This window comes from Musa acuminata, chromosome BXJ2-11 (assembly GCF_036884655.1).
Source record: "Musa acuminata AAA Group cultivar baxijiao chromosome BXJ2-11, Cavendish_Baxijiao_AAA, whole genome shotgun sequence".
Classification (NCBI taxonomy): Eukaryota; Viridiplantae; Streptophyta; class Magnoliopsida; order Zingiberales; family Musaceae; genus Musa; species Musa acuminata.
The window spans coordinates 3,550,003-3,577,473 of NC_088348.1; the positions used below are offsets into that span (position 1 = coordinate 3,550,003).

The 27,471-nt window shown below is 36.0% G+C and overlaps 1 protein-coding gene across 2 annotated transcripts in view; it reads right to left on the reverse strand.

Annotated features, from left to right (window-relative positions):
- The window catches only part of LOC103970388 (uncharacterized), a 38,186-nt gene extending 18,199 nt beyond the window's left edge, over positions 1–19,987 (reverse strand). Inside the window, exons 1-28 of one of the 2 annotated variants that reach the window (XM_009384151.3) lie at positions 19,689–19,987; positions 18,479–18,773; positions 18,148–18,376; positions 17,709–18,048; positions 17,459–17,572; positions 17,260–17,388; positions 17,004–17,180; positions 16,726–16,917; positions 12,864–13,001; positions 12,624–12,749; positions 12,270–12,514; positions 8,826–8,929; positions 5,542–5,636; positions 5,228–5,467; positions 4,670–4,837; positions 4,386–4,482; positions 4,098–4,195; positions 3,857–4,002; positions 3,642–3,750; positions 3,410–3,556; positions 2,389–2,436; positions 2,181–2,309; positions 1,769–2,005; positions 1,495–1,671; positions 884–969; positions 684–789; positions 487–582; positions 124–276 (exon numbers count right to left, since the gene is read on the reverse strand). In XM_009384151.3, the coding sequence (XP_009382426.2) occupies positions 124–276; positions 487–582; positions 684–789; positions 884–969; positions 1,495–1,671; positions 1,769–2,005; positions 2,181–2,309; positions 2,389–2,436; positions 3,410–3,556; positions 3,642–3,750; positions 3,857–4,002; positions 4,098–4,195; positions 4,386–4,482; positions 4,670–4,837; positions 5,228–5,467; positions 5,542–5,636; positions 8,826–8,929; positions 12,270–12,514; positions 12,624–12,749; positions 12,864–13,001; positions 16,726–16,917; positions 17,004–17,180; positions 17,260–17,388; positions 17,459–17,572; positions 17,709–18,048; positions 18,148–18,376; positions 18,479–18,773; positions 19,689–19,787 (4,320 nt within the window). In that variant the 5' untranslated portion in view covers positions 19,788–19,987. Of the gene's footprint in view, positions 1–123; positions 277–486; positions 583–683; positions 790–883; positions 970–1,494; positions 1,672–1,768; positions 2,006–2,180; positions 2,310–2,388; positions 2,437–3,409; positions 3,557–3,641; positions 3,751–3,856; positions 4,003–4,097; positions 4,196–4,385; positions 4,483–4,669; positions 4,883–5,227; positions 5,468–5,541; positions 5,637–8,825; positions 8,930–12,269; positions 12,515–12,623; positions 12,750–12,863; positions 13,002–16,725; positions 16,918–17,003; positions 17,181–17,259; positions 17,389–17,458; positions 17,573–17,708; positions 18,049–18,147; positions 18,377–18,478; positions 18,774–19,688 lie in introns of both variants that reach the window. The other variant, XM_009384150.3, reaches the window with a different exon arrangement.
- Between the last annotated feature and the right edge of the window lie 7,484 nt (positions 19,988–27,471).

Here is a 27,471-nt window from a genome sequence, read left to right on the forward strand (position 1 = left end):
TACAAGCAATCCACCGCAACAACTACGAGGATCAAAAACCAACAAAGATATGCAGAAAAAAACTTACACAGTATGGAAATGATATATCAATATCAAGTATAAGAAGAAAAATCAATTGTGTACCTTCTCTGATGCCACATTTTCAATTACTGCACAACCAAGATCTAGATGATCGGTTGTAAGAATCTGAACTATTTGGTCAATACGATCAGTAGTAACACTCAAAGTTTGAAGAAGACTTCTAAGATGAGTTGAAAGGGCCACCCGAAGAGGTTCCTGATAAACTCCGCATGTAAATTAGCAACGTCAATTAAACCAAAAAATAGTACCATAAAGGACTTATCATAAACAGAAACATTTCAAGTCAATCGATGCATCCTAACATAGCCATAACTAATGCCCCAAGTCAATCCATGCATGCCATTTAAGAAAATAAAGCTAGCTATAGAAATCAGTGGCCCCGTGATTTATGACCGAAGAAACAACCTTGCAAGTTACATGAGCCAAACTTCCAGCTAAAGTGCCGACCATTAGATGGGCAGATCGTGATATGACACCGTCATCCGTCTCCATAGCATAATCCTAGGATTACAGAGAAACAGAATAAAGAACAAGTGTTCAGCTCAAATGCAGAAAAGCCTTCAGTTTACTGCTAAACAAAAGAAATAAGAAACTGAAATAACCTTCAGCACGAGTTCCTTGGTCGTCCTGCTAGCTATTGTCACACTTCGCTGAATAACAGGAGACACAATTTCTCTAATGGCCCTATCCATTGCCACTTGAATAATTCTACAAGAATAAAATATACCAATTCAGGACAAGAAACATGTGTGGAAAAAATGTGATTTATTGTCGATAAAAAGATTAGGCTAAAAGCAGGTACCTATGAAATTGCAAATGTGAGCCCATGGAACTAAGCTTCGGATTAATATTGATGTAAGAGTCAGAGTTTGGAATTATTGTCAGAAGCTGCAAAAGATGAAACAATTATACAAACACAAAAAAAAATTATGAAGCATAGGGAAAAAAATTAAACTAAGAATGTTGTAATATAACTTTGGAATAAAAAACAAATAATTTATTAATAAAATAACTTGTTCATAATTCAGCCTTTTTTATATTAATTAAAAAAATATTTTTACATCAATTAATACAAATTACTTACAACTTGATTTCTAAGTCAAAAAAATGCAGTTTCATGTAATTATCAAATTAGATAATTTTTTGATTGCTTTTTCCAAAATGAGTTACTAACTGAGTCATTCAAAACTTCATAAATTAATATTCATTTTGAAAAAGAAACTTAACAATGATAGAACAACCCCTAACCAGTATACAAAGTCAACAAAAATTAGCATTCAAGTCACAAGTAAAGCCCTAGGTTGTGCTAAAAACCTTATGTGAGCATGTTATCAAAGATTTCAAACATTTGTATTAAAAAAGAAAAAGATTATGTAGAGGATCGGGTGGATGAACTTGGAAAAAAGAATAGACCTGGCTCAAAGAAAAAGGTGATGGTGAAGGAGATGGTGATGGCGAAGGAGATGGTGATGGAGATGGTGTAACTTGAGTCAAACCCTGAGCAGATGGAACACGTTCAGGCATGTTTATAACCCCCATTTTGTCATCCTCCAAAACGGAATTTGAAGCCAGATGTGGAGCAGCAGCATACTGCACCAGATTAACAGCAGGAAAAAACACAAAACTTGATTAAGAACAAATGTCAAACGATGATGTAAGTTAACATAAGGGCAAAATGACCAATGACCTGAGTCAATGCATTTGGATGGCTTGTTGGATGAGGTGAATTATTGACCTCAGCTTGCAACTCTACATGATTCAATGCAGGCAATAATCCTGAATTAACTTCAACAAATGGTGGTTGTGCTGCAGTGATGTCCTTGTTTGAAAAATCTGGATTCCCCTCTACTTCACGAATCTTATCTTTTAGAAGTGCAGTTGGTTTAACTTCTTTCATATCTACGCCAAGGTTCTTAAATAAAACCTGCAAAACAAGAATGAAAGTGGAAATGGTCCTTTATAGAACAATGACAACAACAACAACAAAAAGTCATAATTTCCCAACTACCTGGGATCAGCTACATTGATCTTTTTTCACCATCGTAAACAAAGTCTCGGTTACATGAAATCAGACAATGTAAGGGACAAATAACAATTACCTCTATGTCAAATTTCAGGTTCATTTTGAGGTTTGGTAGATTATAGATCTCAGCAAGCAAACTGAGGATGCCCATAGTCCAAGGATTGGGAGGTAGATAAGCTACACTCGATTGGCATGGTTCCAGAATCTACAGTAATATTAGTCCCTTAACATTAACTATATCACAACAATACCATAAGCAACTAATAAATTAAAAGAATACATACCTTTGAAGTAAATGGGATCACAGCAATCATCAGCCCCTTCTCGTATGCCTAGCAAGAGAACATGATTCACATAAGACCACCAAGGAATATTTCAAAGCAACAAAGAACCAACCTTCATTACATTAAGAAAAAGGGCTGACTAATAAAAATTAGCAACAAGGAAATGGCCCAATGCACACCCCAGACAATGTCAATTATCCCATTCCACATGGAATATCAATGAGTTATTACACATTGCACACTGAGTGATTAAAATCTTTTATCTTCAGAATTCTATCATCTTTCAGTTGGGTAATTTAGTCAATGAAAATAACATAATGAGAATTCATTTGATTTTTATCCTTGTATTCTGTTCATCGAGATATCCAGCTTTCACTCATGAAGTCATGACAGGCCACTAGTCCCTTGGCTACTTCAGGACTTAATGAATCAGTCAGAGAGCCAGATACCCATTTGACAAACAACTTGGACCATCCAATGGCATAATAGTCCAAGTTGAATGCAATGAAGTGCAGAACCTCATAAATTTTTCCTGACCTTCATTCCCGAATTTTGCTTACTTATAAATGCTATGATACCCCAGTGACCCCAAGCACCTATATGAAGGTAGCACCTAGCAACCAGTTTGCCACAGTTATCTGAAAAAATAAGACCTAAAAGGGACTCCATTCATGATTAGAGTTTCTACTGTCTTGTGAACTTTCCTCTTGTTTTATGCTCGAAGCTTCTCCTGTAACACTAATTTGGAAATCCTTACTGTAATAACATAACAGCATATAACACTGCCCATCCTTCTTTACTCCATTCTCTTTTCCTGAATACCAATCCTTAAATATGATCATATTTCAATGCGAAAGCAATACTACAATAACCTTTTTTATAGACATCCATAATCCTGTCAAATCCAAATATTTTTAATATCTCGCCATGTTGCTCATCCCAGGAACTACGTTAAAGCTTTAGTCAGCCAAATCCACATGATCAAGTAGTTTTATAGCCAGAAAAGTATAACAAGGTGTACCTCTATTATCAAAGCTTTTGGATCAATTTCTCTGGCACGCAATGCTTGATTCCTACCGATTGTGAACTTCCCAAGCCAGCTACCAAGATTTTTAAGCAAAGAACGTTCTTCAGAACTTGATTTTATAAGATCAGATCTTAGCAAGACCTAAAAGAAAAAATAGTCAGAAAAGTAAGGCAATTAATGTTAAGACAACAGCATGAGACCGACAAACAGATATAGAAAAAATAACCTTGCAGTTCTCGTAAGTAGCTTTAACAATCTCCTTATTTAGTGATTTTGAGTTAACTTTATCCAAGAACTTCAGATACAAGTCATGAAAGTTTGGTTCGATGCTCGCTCTGCAAGAGAAACATAAGTTAAACAGGCGTACAAAATAACTCAAAGTTCTGGTGATCAATGTGAAAGCATGAAATTCCAAAAGATGTTATCAGACAAATTTTCCACCTTTTCATCACCATATACTGCGCAAACCAAGGATAGTATTGCTCCTTGAGAATCTCACCAAACTCTTTTGCTTTTGCATCCATGTTTGAAGTTGAAATGTTGTTAATCATAAATAAGATCTTGTCTTGAGTTTCTGATGAGGGAGCCTGAACAAAAGACATGAAACACATATGAAGCCCACAAAGAAACAATAAAGAACAAAGATAACAAGAAAAGGCATGTAAGAACATGCAAAACTAACTTCTATCGGTGTATCTCTTCTCTCTGCTGCCGCAACAAGTGTTTCGATGTTCAATGCAGCCCCAAAACCTGTGCTGTAAGAAGGTTGCCGAAGCATGCCTAGAGAAAGAATGCCCACCACATTCAAGTACAGAAATACATTAGGACAACAGGAAAAGAACAAACAAGACAAAAGGACATCAATATCCAAAATATTGCACCATCTATCATTAGCCAAAGGGATGAGATGAGAATAAGGAACCAGTAAAAGAACAAACTCTATAATATAGCATTCATTCATTCATTTTACCTGCAGGTGTTGCACTTCGAGCACGAAGAAAACCAGGAGATGATGATACAGTAGTTGTCACAGTGGCAGTATGGTGCGATGATGTGGTTTGCAAAGGCTGTAAAATAGTTCCCATGATGAGGACAAACATAATGATGTGGGAAGGGTTAAAGAACATTAAAGAAAGACAGTAGATATAAAACAAAGTAATAACAGTATATAGTCAGCCATCTTTCCAGCTTCCAATCGATTCAGAAGACAACAAGCTCACTCCTATAAGACCATCACAAGAACAGAAACAATACCTTCTGATTTGTGACAGATTCAACAGATCCAGATAGAAATGAAGATTGCCCAGTATGGGATAGAAGCGGTTTCGTATAACTGACAGACATGGTAGAGGCTTTAGTCCTTTCACCGAGGAAACCCTGATGCCTCTGTTGAAGCTGTAAAGAGGAAAACTGCTGTCCCAACTGCGTAGAAGTGGAACTCATCAAATGCCATGATGCTTCAGATGCCTGAGCAAACAATCAAGAAGCTCAACAGAGAAGTGAAATCCAGTTGCCTTAACTGGAGACATCAAATTTTAAAGGGATGGCAAGCAATATAATAGCAAGCAACAGAATCCAAGATTATAATATATATTTCTTAACACTTAATAGAAAATTTTCCCCCTTCCATAACTCAGGTCTTTGAGCTCTAAGACATCTAATTAGCAGTAACATGGTGAGACATCATAAAGTAGAAGAGCCACAAAAAAAAAAGTACTGAATCACAATATCCAATTCCCTGTATTATGTGCAACTAGGATGATGCCCTTAAGAAATCTTAAAGTTGCCATATAGGGGTCTCCCAGGACATACCTCCACGCTTTCAGTAGCAGCAGTTCCCGAACCTTGTTGCTGATCAACAGGCATTGCATTAACACTATTTGACTCTGACTGACTAGAAGAAATTCTTGTTAGTTCCCTCTCAATAAAAGAAACCAACTCAGCATGTGTTCCACGCAAATGAGATATCTGTAATATATGATTGCAATATTGTGGCCACTCAACAAGACGATCCATGAACTGCTCCAAGGCCTTGGTACCAAACATAAACATCTGAACCAAACAGACCTCACATTATGTTCTAAGATCAACGGAAACAAAGGAAACTTCAAACAAAATTTACGAACTTTTGAATCCACCGATTTCCGCAATGCATCAAGAACCCCACGCAAAGCAATACCAAGCGCAAGATGAGTCACAAGTTGGTGCTTTATTAGAGAACCTACGCATATAGGGAACACCAAAAAAAAAGATTATGAACAGACTGAGGTAAAGAAAGAACACAGCATTTTTAAAGTGTTCACTTGATGGTCAAAAATTGAACACTATTTCTGAGCCCATATGGCAAACACCTGGGCAAGCATAATCTAAAGTTGCAGCAATCATGTCATGTTTTACAACAAGCACCACATATAAGGAAACCAAAAGTCTACCAGATAAAAAAATATGGCATAACAAAAAGGTGACAAGAAACAAGGCCTCCTAAACCAGAAGATTCGTAAGGTAGAGGCTGAAATGCTAGTTTATTAGTCATATCGTCTGCATTTGTGTTGCCTCTGTTACAAGAGTATCATGCACAAATATCACGAAAACATATACAAAACCAAGGGTTCACTAAGTCTAGTGTGTACTGGCTGGTATTTACCGGTCCAAGCACGAACCTGCAAGTGAACTATCCAATTTTGAGGAATCCACGTGTGGTACAGGACTTACCACCCAGAAACCCTATGAACCAAGCAGTAAGCCCATTTTTCTTCTTTAGATTTCCATTGTTGAATTTTAATCACCTGTGGGTCAAATAATCTGTGGCACAGATCCAATGCAAAATCTGTGAATCCATAGGCCAGACAGCCTACATACCAAGTAGATCCAGTACCAGAATCTTTCTTATTTCTGGCATCTGTCACTACTTTTTTTTATTGTTTTTTCCCTTTAATATCATCACCACTCTTTCTCTTTGTAACAATCCCTGCTCACAGGGTCATTGTTACCACCTTGGGACATAACTGCTACCAACTATTGCTATATGTCCCCCTCCTGGTATGCCTCCTCGCTCTCTTCCTCCTCTTCTGTCTTTTTCTCTAGCCCCTAAAATTGTCCCATATTGATCGGGCCTCCTACCAATATTGAAACCTGAGCATGTAGGGTAATGGCACCAAACAGCAAATTACAAATTTGGCATGGTCGCATCTTCACTTGGATCACATTTATGGATGCTTGTTCTATGTTCAACACATTGTCGTTCCATACCAAAATAACGTGGATCTTGATAACAGAATTCAGAACATCATTACTTCTTTATTCAGCTGAGTAAGTCCTCCAGTTAAAATTGATTGTACAATTGCAATTCTACAACCAACTGTTGATTACAATTTTGAAGGATTTGCATCTCAGTTGAGAAGAATGGTAGTACCGAAGCTATCACATCATCTAGCATAACAGCCTATCTTCTAGTTAATACACTCCAAAGTTTGCAACCAATAGAATAACACTGCACCAAATGTTGATCCAGTGAACACGACAACCAAAAATTGATTCCTTCGATTGTAAATTGAATATTGTACATTACATAAATTATGGTTTTCTCTCATGTGGAAGAGCACAAGGAAGCTGCAGAACTCCTTCCTTAGCTCTTGTTCCTTTCAGGCTCTTATTTCCTGCTACTGCTTTGCAAGCACATTGCAAGGCATCAGCTTCCTCCGTCATCGCCTCCTCCGCATCCCTATCGAGCCTCCTTGAAACCCCTCTCCCTCATCCTTTTCAATAGCTCCATGCTGCCCTCCCAATCAACAGCAACCCCCCTCTCAAGACCACGACAATGCCCTCTCGCTCCTCATAATCCTTAATTATATTTTTTATAAATTGTTATATATGTGAGAGCCTCACATCAAAAATTGATTAGCATTAGTAATACGAGACGAGGAAGAGAAAAACCTAAAAAGACTTGTAATAGTAAGTATAAATAAAGATTTAAATAATTTTAACTAAACATATGGCTTTTATAGATCTAAATGCCCTCTCGCTCCTCATAATCCTTAATTATATTTTTTATAAATTATTATATATGTGAGAGCCTCACATCAAAAAATGATTAACATTAGTGGTACAAGACGAGGAAGAGGAAAACCTAAAAAGATTTTTAATAGTAACTATACACAGATTTAAATACTCTTAACTAAACTATGGCTTTTATATATCTAAATGGCAGCAAAAGATCCATATAGCCAACCCCAAATGGTTGGAACTTATGGTTTGTTGCTGCTGTTGTTATTGTTGTAGAGACTTGCATCACTCGAATGAGCACCTAGTACCTCGAGCATTTGGACACCTTAGCACATTTTATCGCCTAGCACCTTTTGACCATACTGGTTGGATCCTTCAAATCCAGATAAAATATTGGTTGATCTATTTAAAACAAAATTGTTGGCCACTAAATTTTCAGTTACCATCCAACTTCTCGCTATTTGATATAGTATTAACATTCCTACCTAGATACTGCACATGTAGCAGCACTACATAACGCATGTAATTCATAAACAAGTAATTAGATAAGATGTTCATTGCATGAGCTATTTCCTGAGGGACTAAAGGTCACCTCAGTATAAAAATAGGTATATCCAGTCTCACTATTAAGTTAGGTATATCAAAACAAGGTTGCCTATTCTATACAAAAACTATGGCCCTTAACAATAATCGGTTCACATGCTGAGGCCACTAACAAGAATTGTTTCAAGGCACCATCTTAAATCTTAATGTAATATGGCATGTTTAAACCCAACCACTTCTTTAATTTGGTAGTGAGAAATGGTTCAACTTTCCTAATAACCACCAAAATTAACAATGTTGAGGGACGAAGCCTTCAAATTTCTTTTTAGCTAGTGGCCATAACACGTGAATCTAACCACCTTATCACTAGATACCTCCCATATGTTGAAAATACCTGTTAGTATGCTTTTTTAATTATAAGTTACAGTTGAATAACTAAACTGTTTTATAACAAGATAGATAAGAGAAAGAGGATTTCTCACAAATGAATCCGAGAACATCACAGAAGAAACATGTATCACACTCCATTCTAAGTGTGAACAGACAAAGAGAAAGATGTGTGCAAAATACTATCCCTCAAAGATACCACTAAGGAAAGAAAGAGAAGAAAATGATGATGATGATGAAAAAGAAAGGAAATCTACAACCACAACAGAAAAGAATAACTATATAGTTGTATCTTGTATTAAACTTTCATCACAAGTGAAATCTATCAAAATTTAAGCGACAATGCAAACATTTGTCAAGAACAACGAGATTTCATAGGTAGCCTGGCAAAAAGGAAATAAGAGTTAAAGAGACACTCTAGAACAAGAATAAATATCAAAAGAAAAACCAATGCAACAGACAATTAATAAACTCTCACCAAATAGCACTGCAACTAATTTTAATTGCCTGTCAGGATACTTGGGAAAGAACTTGTACTCTTCAAACAGGTTTGCAATGATACATTCAAAAACCATCTGTTCCCTGAATTTAATTGAACAAGTAAAGAATATTCATCAATCAGCATCTTAAGAAAAAACAAAGAGGTAAAGAGATCTCAACAATGTAACCATTAGCAAGGAAAATTAAGGCAATCACTTGGAATTCTCAGATATTCCAAAAAATGGCCGGTGACAACCATAGTTCGAATTTTACAACTTGTTATTCTTAAAAGAAAACCTGCCACAAATGAAAAAAGAAACACTAGTAATCTAGTAGATTTCAAAATGTAGCTGGATCTGAAGCATTTCACACATGAAAACAATACAGAAGATAGACGAAAATGATGTAACAATACGCTTCTCTAACATGAAACGATAATGTTCTTGGACATGCTGTGTTGGCAAATTCCTTCTCCATGTGAATATGTCATGGGGTTGTGCCTTCTCCAGTGAAGCATTAATACATAGTAAAAGCTTGAGATCCATCTGATGAACTAGAACTTGTTGAGAGGTTCCAAAGAAGCATGATAAAGTACTTGTGAATTTATCAGGACAAATGCTTTATACTAGGACATGTGTATCATTTTCATAAGGAATCTAAACAATTCAGATATCAACAATATGGGCATTCATCAGACCTTTAGGTAAGTATAATCTGTCGCATGTGCACACACTCATCATACTCTTTCTCTTGCTCAAGTTGAGAAAGATGATCTGTATACTTGTTGCTCAAGAATACATGAGGCTTGCTTTTCAGATTTGATCTGAAAAACAACTGATCAGATCCTCTAACATTCCTGGTAGCCTTGTGGGTTTTTAGGGATTAGACATTAGACACCATAGTGTTCAAACCAGGGTTTGTTGTACCGATGCATACGGTCGGATATGAGCAGTACGTGCCAATCCGATAGGATACCGATACGCGGACCACCCTCTACTGAGCGATACTGATCACTTGACCAATACGGGCGATACGAGGTTTGTACCAGGCGGTAATAGTTAAAATCTGATCGTTACCGACCTGTACCAATCGATAATGATACGATTTCGACCGTTACCAATCAAGGGCTAAGATTGCCCTATTTCAAACGATCAATTTGACCATTTGATGCGTAGAAAAGGGTTTTTAAACCCTTTCCTCCCTCCTCTTTCAACTCATTTTACTCTCTCAATCTCTTAAACTCTCTAAGACTCTTTTTCACTCACATCTCTCTCTTATTCTCACATTTTCACTCGTCTAAACTCGACAGAGCTACGATTTATAGATTGGATCAAATTTAGGAGACTAATTTGGGAGGATTAAGAGGCCAAAACATGCCACATTTGCCCTTGCCTCAGGAGCCGCATCAGACACATGTGGTTCACAACAATCAAACTATGACCATCATCACATTGATACACCAATAACATACGGTGTATCAGTGCAATATGTCGTGGGACCAATTTCAGGATTTGGTCCAACAAACATATCATATTGATATACAAATACATATGATCGAGGACTACAATCCATCGTCCGTGGAGTCCCGTCCTTTTTGGTGGCAGAAGCTAGTATATCCATCGATCGATTACTTAATTCATTTGAATCTTAAAATTTAAGTTGTATAAAAAATAATCTAACAACTAAATTTTTTTTTGTAGATAATTCAATATTAACGAAAAGACGATCCGAAACATACCACAAAGCTACTTCTCAAAACCTGAAAAATATATGACAATTATTTTCTAATTACATTATTTTTGCTAAAATTATACTAAATTTATATTTATTTCTAACTTACAAACCTTAATCTAACTTTTTTCTATTTTACAGGTATTTTTGGAGGTTTTTTTCTGATGATTTTGGGCATATTGTCAATACAACTGAGTACGTACCGTACCTAGCAAGGCTCGATACACCGGTACGGACCAAAATTGCAATCTTTGGTTCCAATTTCCATCTAGCCTTTTTGAAACTATTCTGTCAACAAAAAACCTCTTGGTTTGTAGAGCAAGTATTGTGTTGATAATCAGGGATGCTAAGAGGAGACAGACTTATGTTGGTGCAAGTGAATGACAAGTCATAGAAGATGCAAGATGAACTAGGAGACCAAGATTCAAGATATTGTGAAAACTAGGCACAGAAGATGAAACACAAGATGTGCAACACTTAGCAAAGCAAGTTCCACTTAAAAGCAAGAATCTATGATATTTGGATTTTAATGTTGATATATTATGTCATCAAAAAGTGTTCACGCCCTAAATCAAATGGTTTGGATTTTTAAACAAGATCAATTAACACTACTAAGGTGGGTCCTATGGAGAACTCTTTTTCACTAGGGTCTAGTATCAAATTTTCAAGATCTAGACGTCCACAACTTATCTCTTGGTCATACTTGAGGCAGAATAGACCAATTAAATTATTTTCCCTTGAATTGAAGTGTGTCAATCAATGTAAAATAGCAACTCACATATAAGTGACGATTATTTGGAGTACCATGCCATGATAAACTACTAGTATCTATGTAAAGAATTGATAGCGAAATCAAGATCATCCAACATTTTATTGCTTACTGAGACAAATCAACCATGTTCTCTTTGATGATCTAATTATTGTTGGGCGTAAAAATAAGGGAGTGGCATTTACACTTACATAAATAGCTTGTTTAGTCACACATCAAAAGCGGGAGAGAGATTATGATCGGGCTTAAGGTTAAGACAATCTCACAAGGAACACCTGGAAACATTTCCGGAAATGTGCTTTAAGGTTGTATGTCCAATTTACTAAGCTAATGGGCTTATCAAAAGGTACACGACAGCTCGTCCCAAAGAAACCTACCAACTCCAAGAAAGAAAGGGCTATCCATAGATAATACAAGAGGCACATCATGACATGGAGCTTGTGACCATGCCATCTAATAGGGAATGTTTCTAGGTTATGTATTAGACGTTGATGAGGACGTTGAGTCTCTAAACGAAGGAGAACATGATGCCACAAAGCAGGCCCACATCAAAAGCATGAAGATTCATATGATGGAATATATGAGCAAATGGGCCAACCACTAGCAAACTCAACGTAAGCAATTTAAGTCATGTGGTTAAAAGCTCATATATTGGATTACAACAAACTAGCGCTATAGGACTGGGTCATGACAGTAAGCCTAACATTATCATGTATTTTAAGTTTTAACACAAAATTAGATGATAACAATACATTATGTAACAAATATGGTAATTCAGGAATTCCTTAAAGTTAAAACTGGACCAACCAAATTACAGGAAAAACAACCCAAATTGGAATAATCACTGAACAACCCACAAATGCTAAAAGGAGATAAAATGAAAAGCTTAATCAGAATGAAAATCATATTCAGAAAAAAAAAAAAAAAATCAAAATGACAGACCTTTTGTCAGAAGATTCTTTATAACGTGCAAGCATCTGAACCATTGCCTCAACGGACAATTGTCCAGCGAACATTTGATGGAAGTAAGCGTTTGCTTCAGACTCTATATCATCAGAGATGCCCTCTGAAACTGCTCCACCCACTGTTCCAGCATTTTGAGTCTTTGGAGGAGATGAGATATGCAGCTTCTTCATTTCCTCAAAAAGCTGGTGAGAAACAAGCTGTCCGGAATGGGCCTGAAGAACCTGAATAATGACATGAATTTTTTACCTGCATTAATTTTTTGCAACATCTCCCAAGAAAATGCATCATATATATCAATGGCTGATAGAAATACAGAAGTCCATAATGAACCTTGAAAAATACAGAGCATGTCTCACGGTAGGCATTCAGAACAGCTGGTCGAGACTGTGGAAGAGAACCATCTGATACATCATTGGTTCCATCGCCAAGTACCTCTTTTAAGAACTTCAGACAATCCTGGGATCATGAAACTCCTTAACCTCAACAGCTCGTGCAACAAGAATGAAAGACTTTTAACAACCTATGACATTTACTAGAACGTGTAAGAATAAGAAAAGGCAGGTTTGTTACCTCAAAAAAAACATCTTTATATACACTCAAATTTTCATTCAACCAATTCTCAAGATTCATATGATCTTTCCTAGAAGCAATGGCAGCCAGTCTAATGCTAAAAGCAAAGGGAGTTGTAGCCAACACTGATGATAGGATCTGTCATGGAAAAATGGATAAGTTCACATGTATAAAAAACAAACTACTGCAAGCAGAAAAAGCAAGATAAACAAAAATTTGATAATCTGGGAAATGTACGTCATGCATGCATCAAAGCATGCATGAACATACCTAAAAAGTAGCAAGCACGAATTCCAAAAGCAAATTATCTTAATCCCTACATCAGTAATCCCTCTCTCCAAAATAAATGATATATTGTCAGTCCACAACATAAAACTAGCAGTTTCTAAGTCCTTAAAGCATTTTTCTAAGATCAAACACCAATTTTCTGCAGATCACTATATTTGCCAGAAAAGAAAATTAAAATATTAGCATACGTGAAAAAATAGTGGAAACATGGATGAGTGAATTTACAAAACATGTAGCGCATTGGAAAGGAAGATTAACTTGCAACTAAAGCACTAAGCCAAAACCAAGCTCTTCTTCTTCAAGCTTGAGCTAAATTTCCTAGCTTAGTAAGCCTTGTTTTGATGGAAGTCAAACTGGATTAAGTTACAATCGGGTTTGGACAAACTGACAAAAACAGGTTCAATCACATATCATATAGGAAATACAAGATGCCCTAACCCTTCTAGCCAAATAGTGTCTTCCCCCATCATTATCTCTTTCCCTTTCTCCTCTTCTCAACAGTCATAACAGGCTGTTGCTAATTTATCAATGCAGTTGCAAATAATCACCGAATTTGAAAATCCAGAAAAATTGCTTGAGATACATGGTGCAACCTCTAAAAGGTAAGATCCTGGATTATCACCTCTTGGTATGCAAAGAGTGAATGTGACCAAGCTAAAGCAAAAGTTGCCATTAGCGTGGGGTAGAGATATGAAAGAACAAAAAAAGAATCCAACCATAGTCATCCAAAGTCCACCCTTCCAAAAGCCAACTGATAACAACCTTCTTCATTTCTAGTCCCAACCAAGAAAACCCAATATCATTCAAACAGATTTTAAGTTTTACTTGGCCTGGATGAGAACTCGTATTGGTAATCACATCGTCGGATTAAAGACACCATAACAGATAAAGTAACACCTAAATTACATCTAATCCAACCCAATCCAATAGAGATAAGATTGATAAAACCTGATGCATCTAGGAGAAGGAATATTTGAATCCACCAACCCAAGCCCCACCCTTGAATATCAATTCACAAAAAAAAGGACATTTCAAAGGATCACAATTTGAACATGGAAAAATCCCATCCATCAAACTGAATTAGAATTTGTGAAAGCATTTACTTAGTATCACATACACAACAATAGCAAAGCCATAATCCCAACTATTTGGGATCAGCTACATAGATCCATTGTTGTCATTGAGATCTATAAAAATTCATATGTTTAGTTAAGCTTAGAGTACTTAAATCTTTATTTATAGTTTCTATTAAAGTCTTTTTAGATCTTCCTCTATCTCTCCTTGTACCACTAACATTAATCATTTCATCTCTTCTGACTATTGCATCGGGAGGTCTCCTAAGTACATACTCATAATAACTTAAACGATTTTCTCTCATATTATCCTCTATCAAGGCGATACCTAGTTGTTCACAAATAAAAGTATCTCTTTTCCTATCTTTCTTAGTCACTTCGCACATCCATCTTAATATTCTCATCTCAACAATATAAGCTTTTTATATATGTTATTTCATAACTGCTCAATACTCAAATCCATAAAGCATTGTTAATCTCACAACTATCTTATCAAATTTTTCTTTTAATCTCAAAGGTATCTGATAATCACACAAGACTCCTAACGCTCCACTTTTACTTAAAGAAATTTCTCGTCCATCCAACTTAACTATATTCTCCTGTCTATTATTAGAATTACTAAAATTGTATCTCATATATTCAGTCTTAGTCTTACTTAATCTAAAACCTTTAGTTTCTAAAAATTACCTCCATAGCTCAAGTTTACAATTGAATCTACTTAGGCCCTCATCAACTAAAACAATATCATCGGCAAATAACATATACTAGGAAGGTCTATCATGTAAACGACTTAATATCACATATCAGCAAAGGTAATTATAAGTTCAATGAATTTAAATTCCTAAAAAAGTTTTAAATGAGAATATCCACACATCATTTGACTCCACAAAAAAAAATCTACATTCAACACATTCATAGATCTCTTAATCTAAAATCACAAAAAGGAGATAGAAAACTTTGTTGTTGAACAAAGAATAAAACTAAAAAACAAGAAAAGGGGCACAAAACTAAAAAAAATATCAGGAGAAAGGGCACCTACGAGGTCCCTGTTTGGTGCATCAGCCATCATTAAATCTGGTTGTCCAACTAGCTACTAGGTAGATTAGTAAAATTTTTAGTAAATTGAAACACTCAAAAAACAACTAGAGCTATACCAAGTTATTTTTTTTCTAGATCACAAGTCCAGTCTTACATGCACTAGGTTGGATAGTCCTAAAACAGGCCAAATCACATGTTCAATGTAGTCACTAAAACCAATTGAGGTCTTCCCATTGTAAGCAGTAAGAGCCAGTGTGATTCATATAATGGCACATACCTTATATGGCTAAAAGGCAAAACAAAGTTATCACACCATATGAACAGTGAAGCATTACACAGAGTACAGACAATCTGACATAATAGTTTAGAATATCATATTCACTAAGAAATTTAGAAAATAAAAGGCAAAAAGACCTTGGTTTACTGGTACATGGATACTATCCTTAACTCGCTCCCTCAATCAGGAAAAAACTACATATATATAAACTAACATATACGTCCTCATATGGGATGTCAAACGTCAGCTATGTAACTGAAGTACACAACCATTCTCCTTTATCCAGGCAGGACAGAGTCAAAAGGACAGCACAAGTTGTGTAGCATGCTTTCAAAAATAAAATATGCAAAATCAAATCAAATTTTTTCAACCCATTGTAAACATGAAATGTGAAAATGGCTTAAGTTTTAATTATGTTCAAAAAATGTATAGACAATGGGGAACATACAGAAAATAATAGTTTCAGGTAGGAACATCATCTTTTAGTTAGCACATTTAAAGATTGATCTCCATATATCTGCCTGTAGATGCTGATACATCAATCAAAATTATCAAATTCTATCCACTCACCCTCCTCGTCCAAAAACAACAAAGAACAAACAACATTAAGTCAAAAGTTCCAAAATTAATTTCATTTAGCTTTTCCCACCATTTAGATATCGTAAGCACAATATCATCAGTAAAAACAAGAGTAACTAAAACTCTTTCATTGACAAGTTACCTAAAACTTTTCTATCAACTCTCCTTGAACCATTTATTTTACCGACAACCTTGTCAAGTTGATGCATCGAGATGTACCCTATGGATGTCTAAATATATTAAATAGATTCCCCTCATCTGTCATCGATATAGATAAGAAAGCAATCAACCATCTACTATTTGAATAGCTCTAGCCTCTGGCCAACATGAAGAAACCATTATGGAACTTTAACAACATCAAATATTTCCACAGATATCATATCTCTAGATGATCAGTATAAAAGCTATTAAAATAAACCAACAAGGAAAATACTGATGCAGACCCAAAATATGGAGCCATAATGTTCAACTACTGAAATAAAAACAGTAGCTCAAACCTCGCCAGCTCATTCAATTAGAAAGGATTTATTATATGCAACATATGTTGCAAATCAAATAAATATTCAATTCCAGTAAAGATAATGTTTTGAATGCTGGAACATATTACCTTCAGATCTTGACAGATATCCACAATCCTCAAAAGGTTGTTGGAATCAATCTGGGTTTCTATAAATCCTCGAAGGACCAGGTTAGGATTTATACACCAGAGATGATGAAAAATGTTGTTCCTTGAAGAATCTTTTAGTATTACAGGAAACACTGAAGAAGATACTTCATACTGGATGAGATTGTACGCAGTCTGTAGAGAGAAAAATAAACGATCAGCTTCATTTAAAAAAGAAACACCACCGATAGTAGATACTCAGGAAGTATTGGGAATCATACATTAATGTGGGCAACTCCAATAAGTAGAACCTCTGGACATTGACTAAGAGGGAAATCTAGTATGAGTCGCACCAAGCTGGCATGGCCTCTTTCTGCAAGCTGGCATAAAACATCCAAAAGATCTAAACAACACCATGCCTGATTTCCATGCTTGAAATGTGCTAGATCACCATACATCTAAAATAAAAAAACACATCAATTATGCAGCAGCAATTTAAGTTGCAAATATAAAACAATAGTATCTATTAAGGAATACCAGTTGTCTTGAACAATGCGCAAATGTGAACACATCAGTTGGGGCTGACACTGCATATCTCAAAAGAGAAAGTTGGCCTTCTGCATTCTTCCAGACAGAGCCACAAATAGCATGGAGAGGAAAAGGATCCTGAGCAATACACTTAAGGGTTAGTATACTATCAAAAGCAACTGTTTTAAATACACAAACCTAAGAATACCTGGCACGCACTCCTGTAAATGGACATTAGATGTGAAAATGCAGTTTCATCAGGAAGTAGAAAACCCTCATGGTCAAGTTTTTCCATGACAAGCACCCAATTTGTCTTTGGAGCCTGCATATAAGTTGAATTATGAGGTAAATATTTATTACTACCTACAAATTTTTTATTAGCCTTACTGCATAACAACCTAAGCTGAAATAGAGAGAGAGAGAGAGGGAGAGAGAGAGAGAGAGAGATTTAGGCTCACAAGTTGCTTAATCGTGTCAACAAGGACATTAAAATCCCATGAGTTCAATGATGAAGAATCACTAGTTAAGCTGCTACCAAGAGCTGAACAAAATGTTGCATGAATGTTGAGAGGATCCTCAAGACCACTATGAGTCCGGACAATTGTGCCTATTAACTTAGAAACTGTAACTTCATTGAGTGGTTGAAATTGAGATAGTATCTCTTTACAATGCGAAGCGTCAGCTGTGCATCCATACCCCAATTCTGTCACTATGTCAGCCATGCTCATTTCCTTTTCAATTTCAGCTAATACAGCATCAAAATCATTATCAGAGCATCCAGAAAATAGATCCAAATGCCTGTAAAGAGATAAAAAGAAAGTACGAATGAATAAAAAGAAATTTGAGTCACAAGGAGTAGGCATGAATACAGACTTCACTAGACCTATTCATAACCACCTCAAATTGTTAGCTGCATTGATATCATTTGTCAGCAATGGGGCTGATAAGAAGAAAGAGCACCCTTTCAATTGGAGCAGAGATAAAATTTTGGTAAAAGAATCCATGTGCTTTGAAAGGCCTTCAGTTCGATAGAGGAACATAACAATATCCTGAATTTGATCACTATTTAAAATTGACGATGGATTTGCACACAATTCCTCGATCTGAGCAATGCAAAAATTTTGCCCTAGAAAACATGAAAGCAGTTGAAACACCAAGAATGGAGACAAACAACATTGCTGGAATAAAATAGAAAGAATAGCATAACCAATGTTATTACCAAACTTACCTCTCATCCTCAGATCAGGATTTTCACAATCCGACAAAGCAAGTCCAATACCAATTTTCTCAGTTACTGAAAAACCTAATGTGTTTGAAATATCTCCTAAGAACCCTTCACTTATTGGCATACCATCCAAAGCTTCACAAAGATTTGTGCTAAAATTTGGTCTGTCCAGCAAATATCTTACAACTGCAGTTACAAGATCCCATTTCAGTTGTGAAGTCTCCCCGTCTTTAACTATTATTTGATCCAAACATCTCCGGAGCAACAAAGTGCTGACTTCACTTCCGTAATCGACAAACTGTAAAGACAGATTGATAACAATGCATGAGCAAACAGTGCCAATAAAAAACAATGAAATTGGAATGTCATTGTATGAACAGGCATACTATCAGATTCCAGGCTAAAAGGAGGCATCTGCCAGAAATAAAGTTAACCGCACAACAATGCACATCGACAAACAAAACCTAAAACTTTGAGCAAAGTACTACTTGTTTCACGCTGTATGTTGAGAAACACAAAATAACTAAAACATACAACTGCATGCAGAGGCAAGTTCTCCGTCAATTTCAATTCATTTTAGTACACATGATCAAGAACTTCATAGAGGCTTCGTACATATTGCACATAAAATAGGAAGTTGAACACCACAACAACCTGAAGCATCACAGAAGAAGATTGTTTTTGCCGTAAACATAATCGCTATCATTTCCCCAAGCTCTCCTAATTCAAAATGTAGTTACCAACAAGTGCCAAATCGGCACAAATGAAGTCCTACCATGATCAGAGTGTATCCATTGGGTAAATATTAGGTTCAATCGATATTTGTTTTTCCGGAGGTAACTTTCCCTCACCACGTACAACCCCCAAGTACCGGATTGACACAACCATCCGAACTGTTCTGAATTAGGGAAACCCTCGCAGCACAAAAGCAGAGAGGCACGTCGAGGAAAAATATATCAGAGAAGTATAAAAAAAAGAACACCAGGCTAGGGTTTTCATGCAACACAGTACACTCCGCCCATCAAAGGCGAAAGAGGGCTAATATACAACCATGAAGCACGAGCATGCAGCCTGACTTCCGATCAGTTCGCTACGGACACATTGGAAGGGAAGGAGGATGCTATTCACCAAATACCATCTCGGGCAGGACGAAGAAACCAACGCGCGCAACAACAAAATCGTAAGAAATTAGAAAGATCGGAGTTTCTCGAACCTGGCAGAGCTCGCGATAGATCGAATCGAAGTTGGAGTCGTTCACGCTCTGCAGCAGAAGCCGGATCTCTCCAGCGACGGTGGAAGAGAAGGGAAGCATCGCGGCGGAGGCGGCGACGGCAGCGGAACCGGACTAGGGTTTCTGCCCCGCTCGAGATGGCGAGAAGGGCGAGGGTTTCGAGTCGGGAGACAAAGGGAGGAGAGAGCGAGAGAGGCGAGAGCGTCGGGTGTTCGGTGATGGAAACACGGGGAGATGGCTTTTGGCTTCCAAGAGTCGGAGAATCAGAGGTTTCGCGACGACCTCCCTTTTAATGGGGATGGGGTGGGATATAAAATGCCAAACGAGATATGCTCACTCCGGTGTCCCTTGGGTGTCGGTGACCATCGCTTTTTAAGAGGCTTCCTATTGGTCATTCACGGAGAACTTATGAATCAATTATATATGTCAAGCCTCGTTTTATATATATATATATATATAATTGCTCAGCAAAATAATATATATACATATATATATCATAATTGAGGCATATTCAAAGCGTTCTAATGATGTTATCAAGAACTCAAGCAAGAAAAAAAATAGGAGTTACTATCTACCATCGAGTATGAGTATGACATAATCTAAGTGGGTTAAATAGACTCAAATATACAATAAATTGATATCTAAGACTCTAACGAATTTGACAAATTGGGTCTGAAAGTTTGATCTATTGGGTATGATACATAATAGTGTATTTTTTGCTAGCATAATCCAATCATAATGTAAATATTAATTTGCCCATAAGTGAAAGTATCTAAAAGCTCGGTCAAAGGATATTCAAATATAGTTTACTTATGATTTTATTTTATTTTTCTTAAATATCTCCCAAAAACTTATGTTTTTGTTATACGTATTAGATAGACTCATATTAAATTATAAGGACCCCCTAACGATGATAAATGAGATTTAGATATGCTATAATCCATCATGTTTTATTATGGTACTCCTACTATATTTTACATTGAAATCCCACTACATTATTGGCTTTATACATGTTATTTATCTTGTTGAATCAATATATATATATATATATATATATATATATATATATTCTTACGCTAAAAAGATCATTACATCCCTACGATCCTTTTTCTTCACCCAATGATTTATAGAAGTACGACTCAAATGATTCAATGACTAAGCTTTAGTTCTTCATATATATATATATATATATATATATATATATATTCATGCAACATATGTTAATTCACTAAGAATTTTATCGAAGTAATTTATATATTTTTTTCTCTTCAAATAAAAAAAACTCAAATACTATATAGATTAAATCCAAAAAATGAATACTTGATGGATAACAACTTATACACAAACTAAAAGTCTTAACTCTCAGAAGACTAATATAACTCTATACATGTAAATATGTAAAAGACAAATTTTAACATACTTAACTAAATCTTCCTAATATCAATTTGTTGTTCATTTTATCTTTTTCGTTTATATATCTATTAGTATTAACATAGTCAATTTAAAAAGACAAAAAATCAACTTACAAAATTAATGATCAGACAAGAAAATTCTTTTATTCTCGAGATTTGAATTTTTCTTCTTATACTAAATCTATTTTGATTAATTATTTTCTTATATCTTATTGGTCGCGACATTTTGAAATGACAAAATGATGGAAGAAACAAAAAAAAAATGTATATATTCTTAAGAGCTGGAGAGTTGTGCTGAAGTAGACTCTATTAATATGATTTCCAATATACTTAATAAAAAAAATTAGAAAAAAGACTATATATTACTTCCCAAAACCAATAAAATGAATGCCATGAATACATCATAGTATCAAAAAAATAAAAGTTCACAAGCATTTCAAGAAAAATATTCCTAGTAACATTCAATATTAATAAATGGGGATATTTGATATATGAATCAAAATCCTTGAGTCCAATTCACCTCCTTATCTCCCATCAATCATGAATTATAAGTATTGTCCTCATTTATGTCAATGGCGCATTCAGTGATGCCACCGCACATGGTCTCAGGGTCGAATCACCCCTGACAATGATGCCCATTAAGCATCGCCCGGCGGTATACATGGGACGGAACCCAAAGATGTTTCGCCGATCGAACAGAAGCGGACATGCACGCCCTCACCCGCCTCCGCCTGGGCTCCGCCGATGAGGAGGAAGCCGTCTCGGGCGCACCGCCAATCAGCACTCGGCCCGGATCCGGACCCTTGGTGAAGCCGCTGTGGCCTCTGCTTCCGTCTTCAGCGCTTCCTCCCAATGCCGCAGTTGGTTCCGATCCCAAACCCTGATCTTCTTCCTGCTTGCTTTCTCTCATTTTTACCCATCAGTTTCTACAATACTGGTGCAGGTACGATGGAGATTTTGGATGATCGGCATTCCCCGAAGAGATGGTCTCTGGGAAGTTGATGGTAAGGTGACACGCCTTTACTTGCAAGGTTTCTTGATCTGAGATTGCGCGTTAATCTCAATGTTGTTCCAGTAAGGTATTCGAGGATTTCTTGCTGGGTTGCCGCATCTGGTCGTCTTATTGCATTAGAATGCACCTGTCCTGCTCCGTCTGACTTAGTTCGATGAAATCGTGACCGTTAAGAAAGTATAGCTGAAACTGCAATGGACGCATTATAAGATTGATAGATGGCCAATCGTAACGATCTTCGATTTGCATTGGCGCATGACAATTCCTTTTCGGAAGATTTTAATTTCTCTACTTTTTTTATATGTTTTAAATTCTTTCTGTTTGGGTACTTTTTTTGAAAACTTGTCACTAATTTGTGAACGCTCAAAATATGCACAGTACAAGTATTTGTAATTTTTCCTTCTTTTAATTGTTAATTCTAAATTCCTGGAAACTCCATATATAGGCTACAACATCTCAGCAAACATCACACAACCTGCTAACTCTTTGTCCACCACATGCACCTGACCAAAAGATGCACCATTGGCAATCATCATGATGAACTTCTGCCATCTCTGTTAAAGCTCTTCTATCTGCATAACCATACGTAAGTGCTTTTATGGCCAGCTGAGTGCTTTATATATTATAAGTATCAGGTTGTATGTTCTTTACACCTTAACACAGTTATGGAAGCTAGAATTGCTGATCTTTCTGACGTGTCAATATGATTTGTGAATGACGCATCATGTACACTGTGATTACTACAAATTCATTATGCTTTCTTGACAAGATTCTTGTTTTCTTTTTGTGGGAACACATTTTATTGACGCATTTTGCTTTTTTTGCCTTTTGCACTGAAGGCATCATGCGATTGAGGTAGACTAGAGACTCCTTGTTTAGCTTCCAATCATGGAAAAAAAAGGTTTGTGATGTATTTTCATAACAAATATTCTTTGAAGTGTCATGTTTATAGAATATTCAAAATCAATACTCGAGGATGGTCTTTTACCAAGGTTAAGCAATTGGTATTTCCATTGGAATTAGAATTTTGGGGAGGATCCTATTTTGTGGTAACTCATGAGTTTGTTTCAAAATAGGAAAGCCTTTCGCTAGGTTTTTTTCTTGAATCAATTATCATAATTACAGTAAAATATGTGGGTTACAAGTATCCCAAAAGGTAAGTTGTCATTTTCATGGATCTATATATGAAAATTTAATATGTATTTTTGTGTTTTACATTCTTTTTTTTTCCTATGGTGCAGTCCATGAAAATCTTAAGAATGCACTCCTGATATTGTTGATTTGAGGTCACAGTATTGGGAGGCTTCTTTCTGTTTTTGTATTTCTGAAGCAATATCATAACTATTTTTTCGTAAAAACCAAATTTGATCATTTATCCTGGTTCTCTCAAGCAAAAGGTAAGCATAGTTGTCGACATTGAGTAAATTTAAATCAGTTCACTCAATACATATTGAGATTAAATCTCAGAAGGATTATCAAACTGTCCAATTCCAATGAGCTTTTGTTCAACTTCATTGCATTATTTTGTTCCCATTAATAAAGCATGGTGATCACAAAATTGCATGTGAGAAAACTTAACTTTTGCAAAATGCACATTTCCCCCCTATTGTCGTTTGTTAGTGTCTTGATTCCTTAGGTTTGTGTCTTTCTTTTTTGATGTAGGAGAAGGTGTCTTATCAGAGAGAAGCATAATTGATTAGCTTTCTCAGCCTTTTCCTCAGGATGATGTGGAGGACTTCTTGTGCTCTGGCATCAAGTGTTTACACCTAAGCTATCATCATGTTGCAGATAGAAATTTTTTGGTTATGTCATGTTCTTTAGAGATTCATTGTTATTGTTAATGCTCATGGATGCTATTTTGTTGGTCTTCAAGAATGTTAAACTAGTACAATTTATTCTCTCCTAACTAATAAAACCACATTCAGATGTGTTGCATGTTAATGCTCGGTGAATTTTACATTCATAGATATTGTGTCAGAAGAGAACATACCAAGAATTTCCAGTATATGAAATTTTCTGAAACAAAGTGCTGGATGTTTAATTTTGATAATCTTTTAGTAGGTTGATTTAAACATTCAAGGTGGCCTTTCTTACTTGGATAAGAGTCAGAAAGAGATGAAATCTTGAATGCCGTTTAGAAGTTGCTTTGGTTAATCTGGATGAATATCAAATCCTAGTTAATATTAGGCTTGTTGCTGTAATTTGGACTGGCTACAGTAATCAAATAGCATAGACTGTAGGTGACTATATCGAGTTGTAAAATTTTCATTTACCTAGTAAAATTTCCAATTTGTATGCATAGCCTGTGTGCCATTGCTTATTGTTTCCAAATTGTTATAATGCAATAACAAAGGTACTTCGCCTTGCAACTGTGACCTTGTGAGTTCGGCTGGTTTCTTTATATAGGACATAGGCAAATGAACGTCCAATGTCATAGCTTTTAAAAAGCTAAGTCTGCGACAAATGGTATAGGATATGCTTTGACTCCTTCCATTAGGACTGAAGGTTAAAGTTTTTGGATTTGCCTGGGCATTATTTGAGAATGATATTGCAACTCCTATAAAGCCATGGTTCTTTAGAAGCAATGGTGTGTCTGCTGTGTATCCCACCTCAGAATCATATCTTCCTTTCTTTTGTTTCTAAGATGCTGCTTTTTCAAAAAGAAAAAAAAGAGAAGATGCTGTTTTTTCCTACAATTGGCTCTCACTTTGTTCCACTGAGGCCAACAAATTTAATTCCTCTTAACATATGTAGATGAACTGAAATGTGTGGTATCATAAACTCAAACAAGAGCTGGTACCATTGTTTTCAATGATAATTTACAAAAAGACTTATGTTAAGCATTAAAGAAACTATTAAATCTAGATATTGGAATACTTCTTTACTGCTACTTTAGAAATGGTTAAAATCTACCTTTGCATCTTGTTTGAATCATTACTTGTGATTCAACTTTTTATGGATTACCTTAACATTTATGTGACTTTAAATTGGGCAGGCTTGAAGACATTTGCCCTAACACAACAAGCAATATGTACTGGCATGGATTGACATCACACAGTATAGCATGGTGCTGTACTATGCCAGGTTGGTGTGGTAAGTACCTGCATCCTTAACTTTGTTGAGAAAATTTGCCTGGTTGAATTTGTATATTTACACTTCATTCTTTGAATGTATATACTCACAATAATTTTGCTTGGTCAGTTTATCAGTCTTGCACTCTCATATAAATGGAAGTCTTGATTAGAAGTCCTCAGTGGAACTTAGCATATTCTTAGCAAAGATTACTAAATTACATTATTTGTCAACAACCCATACAAGTGAAACTTTACTTTCATGACTGACATGGCCATATTTGTTTTTTATGTTTAGTCTCACCTTTGTCAGCATGACTCACAGTGATCCAGATTTCACCTTTGTTATAATTACTCTCAACTTAACATATTCTTTCATGACTGACATGGTCATATTTTTCATTATCATATGCATATTTCACTTCCTCGCATATGGTCACAGTGATTTCACCTGCTGAGTAATACTAAATGCTATAGGCACGATCAATTTTGGTTTCCTATTTTGCGTACTTTATCACAGGCCATGTACTGAAATTGCTGCTTGGGATATTGCATGCACTTTCATGAGATTGAACTTTACGAATTGTACTTCGAAAAAAGAAAACTTTACGAATTGTACTGTATGCTAGTCCTTTGATCCTCCTAGTATTTTTCTTTTCAAGACAATCATAGGTGGACTGTAGGGAGCTTTACCATATGAGACAGCCCTTCGTCAAGAAAACTGCTCCACTAGGTTGTCTAGTCGCTGAAGTCCATCTACACCTACAAAATCCTGTTGGGAACCAATCTCATAGGAGTCATAGGCTTATGATGGGGATAGAGCCTTGTCATCTCAATTGAGATCTTATACCTCTTATGTGCAGCTCAACTCAGAATGTGAGTTTCGTTAGCTTTCTGTCAGGTATTAAAAAAACAATTTATTGAGAAGTTGGTTTTGGTAGATTGTCCACTAACCAATATCTGTGTTAATTAATGTACATACAAATCTTGAACTCTCGAGACCTCTCTTTTTAAGGTGTTACGAGAATAATGACGGACGTGATACGTCAACACAATGGAGTTGTCGGGTTCGATTCGACGAATCCATATGGTGGACGAGACGACTCCACATGATCAATTGATGAGTGGGCTTCATGTGGTTGACACCTTGTCGAGGGCACGTCAGGTTAATATATCCTCTACACATTAATACCTTGTAGAGGGTATATTAGTTTGACGAAATTAATGAGTGGGCTTCGTGAGGTTGACACATTGAAGACATGTGAAAGACACATAGCTTCACACAATCGACCATTAGGTTTTACTTGATTGACATATTATAGTTACTTGGCTGGTCGACATGTTAGAGCCAGTTGACTGATTATTTAGCATCACATTTATTGTTTATAAAGTGAAGCTAAATAACTATACCCGATGAATGCCATACGGAGAAGGATAGTATAATCTTATGTTTAGCACAAGTTAATAATAGTTATAGCCGGACTCCATGTCTCCATGAACTACATAATGATCAGGCATAATTGTTCTTAATCCTTACTATACAAGGAGTATCGAGAACGTTTCAACGTTCTGAATGGCCTAAGTTTGATTTGTTCAATTTTTTGATTGGCTTAAGTTTTGAAGGGATATTATTGGAAGTACTTGTTATGTAATTTTATAAGACTTAAGGATACCGCTCCACAAACTTCATTTCACTTGACAAACTTCATTTTTAGGTTGACTGGGGAAAAAAATTAGATTAGATGCAAATCAATTCGGATAATCAAAATCTATCCTAATAAAAATAAAAAATTAGTTTCCTCTCTATGTGGTACAAGATGTCATGTTAGACATGTCGGCAAAACCTACCAACACGCACCCTAAACTCAAGTCCAACATACTTTTCCGATGACCCCATCTTAAATATAAGTGGGATCTAACTCATTAAGGTTTGGTTGTCGTGGCATAGAGCGTGTGTCGGCAGGTTCTACCTCCACCATCATCTATGTCCTAAATATGCTACACTGGGCCCTTCTTTTAACCTCTAAAACCTAAATATTCCAACTTTTTTATCCCATAATGAATTAACGCATCACATGGTCTACGTTTATCTAATATATCACAAACCAACATTAATAATCTACATGTTCAACTCATGGAGATAAATTTTTTTTGGGTAGTCCTAAGGAGATCTTACTGCATCTGTAATTGTCAGTCTTTCCCTAATACTATGGTGATGGGAAATAGCATATATGTAACAATTTAGAGGTGACATCTTATTCCTCTGCTGA